Source organism: Eimeria tenella, genomic scaffold, assembly GCF_000499545.2.
Source record: "Eimeria tenella Houghton genomic scaffold, Eth_scaff128, whole genome shotgun sequence".
Taxonomy (NCBI): domain Eukaryota; phylum Apicomplexa; class Conoidasida; order Eucoccidiorida; family Eimeriidae; genus Eimeria; species Eimeria tenella.
Genome location: NW_013541499.1, coordinates 1 through 6784, shown reverse-complemented (window position 1 = coordinate 6784; position 6784 = coordinate 1). Strand labels below are relative to the sequence as shown.

The window sequence follows — 6784 nt, the reverse complement described above, 5'->3', positions numbered from 1 at the left end:
GCAGCTGCTGCTGCTGCTGCTGCTGGTAGAGGCCGGAGTGTACGTACAGCTGGGGCCGCTTGCGCTTCCAGCCGAAGCAAGAAAAAGAAAACATCCAACAAAAATTCAAAAGAGATAAACTTTTTCCAAAAAGAGGAATAAGTGGCAGCAGCAAAGATCCCTGACACCACCACACGTACTGCAGCACGAGCCGCAGCAGCGCGGCTTCCGGAGAGCTGCCTCGCAGGCCTTCTGCTGCTGCTGCTGCGCCTGCTGCTGCGCCCCCTGCTGCTGCTGCTGCGGCCCCCGCTGCAGCAGCGCCGCCGCGCGGCGAAGCGCTCCGCGGGTAGCAGTACGGGCAAAGAAGCTGCTGCTGCTGCTGCTGCTGCTGCTGCGTTTGCTGCTGCAGGCTGCTTCCGGGGGCGCCGCAGCGGCGCGCCGCCGCAGCAGCAGCAGCTGCTGCTGCTGCTGCTGCTGCGTCCTCTTCCTGCTGCAGCATTGCTGTTGCATGCTCAGCAACATCCACGTACCACAAAAAGGAAGACACGCTGCTGCATGCATAAACAGGAAACAGCAGCCCGTAGCGCAGCAGCAGCCAGCCAAGGGTTTCCAGTGGGGGCGTTGCTGCTGCTGCCCAGGCCTCTCCTGCTGCAGCGCCTGCTGCTGCTGCTGCTGCTGCAGCAGCCAGCGCCTGGCCCAGGGAGCCCGCCGCAGCAGCAGCAGGCAGCGCAGCAGCGAGCCCCCAGGCCAGCCCCAGCAGCCGCAGCAGCAGCGCCAGCAGCAAAGAAGCCAAAGGCAGCAGCAAATGCAAAAATAATAAAGACACTGCAGCATAAAGAAATCCATTTACCAACAGACACCGCAAAGCTCTGCTGCGGATTAATCGGCAGCCGCGGAGGAAGAAGCAGCAGCGGTGTACAGACACCCCGTCGCAGACCCCACGCGCATACACCCCAGCGCACAGCTGCAGCAGCAGCAGCAGCTCCGCAGCCGCTGCAGCAGCAGCACGCCCCCGCGCTGCTGCTGCAAGCAGCAGGCTTCTCCACCTCTTCGGCCACACCACCGAGCCCCTTGACCCGCCGGAGCCTCCTGCTGCTGCTGCTGCTGCTGCTCCTGCTGCTGCTGCTGGGTGCGATGTTGCTGCTGCTGCTGACGGATGTGCTGCTGCTGCTGCTGCTGCTGCAGCAACAGGCAGGGGGCATCGTGTGCGGCGCTGAGGCTCGACATGCATGTCGTGCATTGCTGCTACGCATGCGCAGCCTCTGTCGCCGCCCCTGCTGCTGCTGCTGCTGCTGCTGCTGGTGCTTCTGTTGCTGTTGCTGCCTTTACGGTTGCTGCCTTTATAGCAAAACTAGTGCAGCACTCTGAAAGGCCTTTGCTTCAGATTTGGTGCTGCTGCTGCTGCCTTTGCGTCTTTGGCCCCTTGTGCTGGGCTCTTCCTGCTGCTGCTGCTGCTGCTGCTGCTGATGGAAAGGGCGCGTCGTTGCTGCAGCTCGCTGGTCCCGGCCCCAAAACGGACAGCAGGGCTTCGGGAAGCAGCAGCAGCAAGAGCAGCAGAAGTTGCTGCTGCAGAGGACCAGTGGTCTACGGTGTACAGACACTCAAGGAAGAGCAGCACAGCAGCAGCAGCAAACTTGGCAGCCGCGCTGAGGTGTACAGACACCTCACTTGCGTCTCTTCGTTTTATTAAGAACTAATTTCCCTTTTTCTGCAGCGCAGGCAGCAGAAGGCGCCAGGTGGCACCTGGGGGCCTCGTGCCGCTGCTGCTGCTGCTGCTGCTGCTGTTGCTGCTGCTACTGCTGCTGCTGCTGGGGGTGTTTCCGGAGTGTCTCTTCCAGCCGTCGAATTAAAGACACTAGGGCAGCCATAACGGAAGAAGCCCGGACTGCTACTGCTGCTGCCGCTGCTGCTGCTGCTGCTGCTGCTGCTGCCTTGATCTGCCAGGCTGTCTACACTGCGGAGCCCCGAGTCTTCTTTGCATCAATTTAAAGACATTAGAAAACAAAAGGTCAAATAAACCCGACAGCAAATTAGATTTAGGCCCCGCTGCTTCGCAGCTGTGCAGCAGCCGTCCAGCAGCACCACTAGCAGCAGCAGCAGCAGCAGCAGCTGCTGCTGCTGCTGCAGGTTCGGGGCCCCCGGGGCAGCAGCTCCATGAAGCAGCAGCAGCGCCCTCTTTTTGTAGAACTGGACGAATTTAAATTGTGGCTAAGACAGAAATATATTTGCTGCTGCTGTTTCCTAGGGGCCCTCGTCTTCGTTGTTGTCGTTGCTGCTGCTGCGGGAGCACGAGAGCGCGCAGGCGGAGCGGCGCCGCCGCAAGCAGCAGGAGCAGCAGCAGCTGCTGCAGCAGCAGCAGGCGCCCGCGGCGCAGCAGCAGCGGCGGCTGCAGCGCGAGGAGCGCCGCCGCAGGAAGCAGCAGCAGCGCGAGGCCCAGAAGGCCGCAGCAGCAGCAGCAGCAGCAGCAGCGGCGGCGGCGGCGGGCGATCTCGGCTCCCCGGAGGCCCCAGAAGCCGGCGCTTCGCCCAGCCCGCCCGCAGCAGCAGCAGCAGCAGCAGCAGCAGCAGCAGCAGCCAGCGAAACCGACACCGACTCCGAAGCCTCCGCAGACGAAGACGTGAAGCTCGCGGACTTCGACAAAACCTCAGCCCCAGTTGCATGCACCGATGCCCGCAGCAGAGCCGTCACCAGGGACCTCCGCATCCGCGAAGACACCGCCAAGTACCTGCTGAATCTGGAGCTGGGATCGGCTTTTTACGATCCCAAGAGTCGATCCCTGCGCGGCGACCCCTTCGCGGGGCTGCAGCTGGGATCGTCTTTTTGCGACTCCAAAAGTCGATCCCCGCGCGCCGCGCTATTTCGCGGCGACAACGCGCTTCTCCGCGCCGGCGAAGTCAAGGCCACGCAGCAGCTGCAGGTCCAAACCCTAAACCCTAATTTAGGGTTTGCGCTTCGCGCGCGCCGGGGGTTTGCGCCGCCGGCCGCGCTCCGCGCGGGATATTCGCCGCGGGCCGCCTGGCCCAAACCCTTTTTTCGGGTTTAGCTTTAGGGCGTAGGGTTCAGGGCTTGGGCATTGGGGTTTGGGGTTTGGGGTTTAGGGTTTAGGGTTTGGGGTTTGGGGTTTGCGCGCAGCTGTTCGCCTGGGAGGCCTACAAACACGGCCAAAACGTCCACTTCAACGCCCAGCCCACGCAGCTCGAGTTCCTCTACAGAGAACACCAAAAGAAAAAAGCCGTATGCCCTGCTGCTGCTGCTGCTGCTGCTGCTGCTGCCAGTGCTGCTGCTGCTGCTGCTGCTGCTGCTGCCAGTGCTGCTGCTGCTGCTGCTGCTGCCAGTGCTGCTGCTGCTGCTGCTGCCAGTGCTGCTGCTGCTGCCAGTGCTGCTGCCGCTGCTAGTGCTGCTAGTGCTGCTGCTACTAATGCTGCTAGTGCTTATGCTGCTCGTGCTGCTAATCCTAACTCTAGTGCTGCTGCTGCTGCTGCTGCTGCTGCTGCTGCATGCGTTGTTGTGTTGCTGCTGGTCATTTTGGTGATTTTTTTTGCGGCTTGCTGCAGCAGATGTCGTTTTTGATTTGCTGTTTGTTTGTTGCGGTTTGAAATGAGTAAAATGCTTCGAAAGTCTTCATTTTTGCAATTTAGGAACTGGAAATTCAAAAACAAAACAGCATTTTCGAAGCTTACGGAGGCAAAGAACACCTCCAAAACGATCCCAGAGTCCTTTACGCCCAAACTGAAGAATACGTTGAGTACTCCCGAGATGGCCGGTGAGATTTTATTTCTTAATCGTTTTTAACCTTTTTTGATCTTTTTCGATCTTTTTTGAATTCTTTTTGGATTCTTTTTGTCTCCTTTTTATTCTTTTTTATTTCTCTTTTTATTTCCTCTTTTTTCTGCTTTATATTTCGTTTTTTGGTTCGTTTCTGGTCCATAAAGATGTCGAATACTCCCGAGATGGCCAGTGAGAATGAACTTTTCATCTTTTTTATCTTTTTTTGATCTTTTTTCGATCTTTTTGATTCTTTTAAATTCGTTTGTGATTCTTCTTATTCTTTATTTACTTCTCTTTTTATTTCCTTTCTTTTCCGGTTTTTATTTCGGTTTTTGGTTCATTTTTTGTCCAATAACTCCAAAGGTGGCCGGTAGGAATTTACTTTTTTCTGCTTTTTTCTTTTTTTTTAAATTCTCTTTTGGTTCTTTTTGACTCCTTTTTATTCTTATTTTCATTTTCCTTTTATTGCCTCTTCGATTCCTTTTTATTTCCTTTTCATTTCCTTTTTATTTTCTTTTTTTGGTCCCTTTCCTCTCATTTCCACCACTTCTGCTGCCGCTGCTGCTGCTGTTGCTGCTGCTGCTGCTGCTGCTGCTGCTGCAGCGTGCTGCGTGGGCGCGAGAGGACCTTCACGAAGTCGAAGTACGAAGAAGACATTTACCCCGGCAGCCACAGCAGCGTCTGGGGCTCTTATTATGACTTGGCCAGCAGCAAATGGGGATTCGCCTGCTGCAGACAAACCGAATTTGCTGCAGAATGCACTGTAATTCCCCCCGCTGCTGCTGCTGCTGCTGCTGCTGCTAGAGATGCTGCTGCTGCTGCTAGAGCTGCTGCTGCTGCTACTAGAGCTGCTGCTGCTGCTGCTGGAGCTGCTGCTGCTGGAGCTGCTGCTGCTGAAGCTGCTGCTGCTGAAGCTGCTGCTGCTGCTGCTGGAGCTGCTGCAGCCGCCGCTAGATCTGCTGCTGGTTGTAGAGCTGCTGTTGCTGTTGAGGCTGCTGCTGCTAATGCTGCTGCCGCGGCTAGAGCTGCTGCTGCTGCTAATGCTGCAGCAGTGATACAGCAAATCTGTTGGAATCTGCTGCTGATGCAGTGCGACCATACTCATGCTGCTGCTGCTGCTGCTGCTAATGCTGCTGCTCGTATTACGGCTGCTAATGCTGCTGCTAATAATAATTATTATGCTGCTGTGCTGCTCCACAAGCAGGCTGCTGCTGCTGCTGCAGCTGCTGCTGCTGCTGCTGCTTGTCTCTTCAGGGGCGGCCGGAAGACAAAATTACACTTGAGACTCTTGGCCTTGCACCCGAGTCGGCGGCAGCTGCTGCTGCAGCTCCTGCTGCTGCTGCTGCTGCTGCTGAAGAAGAAGATGCTGTTCATGCTGCTGCAGATCATGATGCTGCTGAAGATTCAGATCATTCTGCTGCTGCAGATGCAGATCGTGCTGCTGCTGCTGCTGTCGTCGCCGCTGCAGCACCAGCTGACTCTGAAGCAGCTGACGCTGAAGCAGCTGCTGCTGTTGAGGCGCACTAGGGAAACCCCCGCAGCAGCAGCTGCTGCTGCTGCAGCTTTCTGCTGCAGCTGCTGTAGTTTTCTGCCGCCGCAGCACTCTGCTGCAGCGATTTGTTGCTGCAGCAGCACTTTGCTGCCGCTAGAGCAGCTTCAACTACTGAATTAGCTGCTGCTGCTGGTGCAGCAGCAGCAGCAGTGTGCTGGCGTGCCTTCTTGGTGTAACTAAGCAGCACAGCTGAGGTGTACAGACACCCCAAGCAGCAGCAGCTGCTGCTGCAGCAGCCCCTGTTGCTGCAACTGCAGCAGAAGCAGCATGCCTCTGTGCTGCAAGGAGAGCAGAACTGAGGTGCACCTCTAAACACCAAGATGCTGCAGCTGCTGCTGCAGCTTCTGCTGCAGCTTTTGCTGCAGCTGCTTCTGCTGCGCAACTCAGAAGGCTTGCATTTGTCTATCAGCCATTTATAGTTCGCCACAGCAGTAGCTCGGCTTGCTGCTGATGTTGCTCGATAGCAGCAGCAGCAGCAGCAGCAGCAGCAGATTTGTTTTGGCAGCAAAGGCAGCGTGGCAGGTACTATAGGAAGGACGGCCCTTGCCTTGTGGGCCCTCTCCTTAGGGTTTAGGGTTTAGGGTTTAGGGGCCTGGAAGCCACGGGGATAGCCCCAGCTAGCTGCAGCTTGCTGCAGCTAGCTGCAGCTAGCCACGGGTCCCAACAGTTCATAAATTCTGCAGCTAGCTGCAGCACCTCACAGCTAGTTGCAGCTAGCTGTGGCTAGCTGCAGCTAGCCACAGCTAGCCACAGCTAGCCACAGCCAGCTGCACCTAGTCGCAGCTAGCTGCGGCTAGCTGCAGGTAACTGCAGCAGCTAGCTGCAGCAGCTCAGCAGCGGCTAGCTGCAGCTAGCTGCAGCAACGCTGGCTGGGGCGTTGCTGTTGGGCCAGAAGAGCTAGGGCACAGTGCGAGGCGAATGAACTTGGCAGGGTTTAGGGTTTAGGGTTAAGGGTTTGGGGTTTAGAGTTTAGGGTTTGGGGTTTAGGGTTTAGGAGCTAGGGTTTTGCTCGGATGCGCTGCAGCCATCAGTATTGTTGTTGCTGCTGCTGCCTGTAGATAGAAAGGAGAGATTGTTGAGGTGTGGGGGGTAAATTGCTTCCATTGAGGGTTTAGGGTTTATGGTTTAGGGTTTAGGGTTTGGGGTTTAGGGATTAGGGTTTAGGGTTTGAGTGTTGCCTGCGCCCTCTGGGCGCCCCAGCAGCAGGGGTTAGCGGGGTTTTGGGTATTTGCCCGGCATTTTGTCTTTCTTTAAATGGGGTTGAGGGTTTAGAGTTTAGATTTTGAAGTTGAGGGTTTAGGGTTTAGGGTTTAGGGTTCAGGGTTAGCCTGGGCGGGGAGCGGCGGCGAGGATAGCATGCAGGCGACGAGCGCACACGGCGCGGCAGGGTTTAGGGTTTAGGGTTTAGGGTTTGTCGGGGAGTGTCTTTTAGTATTTGGGAAATTGTGTGCGTGTCTGTTTTATTTTTCCCACCCGGTGGAAGCG

The 6784-nt window shown here is 56.5% G+C and overlaps 2 protein-coding genes across 2 annotated transcripts in view; one reads left to right on the top strand and one right to left on the bottom strand.

The window, feature by feature from the left end:
- Nucleotides 1–1219, bottom strand: part of ETH_00021875 (uncharacterized protein) — a gene marked incomplete at both ends in the record, with an annotated part of 1587 nt that extends 368 nt beyond the window's left edge. Inside the window, one exon of the mRNA XM_013373254.1 lies at nucleotides 44–1219. Coding sequence (XP_013228708.1) covers nucleotides 44–1219 — 1176 coding nt within the window. The remainder of the gene's footprint in view (nucleotides 1–43) is intronic.
- Nucleotides 1220–1445: 226 nt separating this feature from the next.
- On the top strand, nucleotides 1446–5274 carry ETH_00021870 (step II splicing factor slu7, putative; the record flags this gene model as incomplete). The annotated part of the gene is made up of 7 exons (XM_013373253.1): nucleotides 1446–1630; nucleotides 1924–1987; nucleotides 2225–2896; nucleotides 3112–3213; nucleotides 3618–3742; nucleotides 4351–4510; nucleotides 5002–5274. The coding sequence occupies 7 exons, from the start codon at nucleotides 1446–1448 to the stop codon at nucleotides 5272–5274; spliced, it is 1581 nt and encodes a 526-aa protein (XP_013228707.1).
- Nucleotides 5275–6784: the final 1510 nt, after the last annotated feature.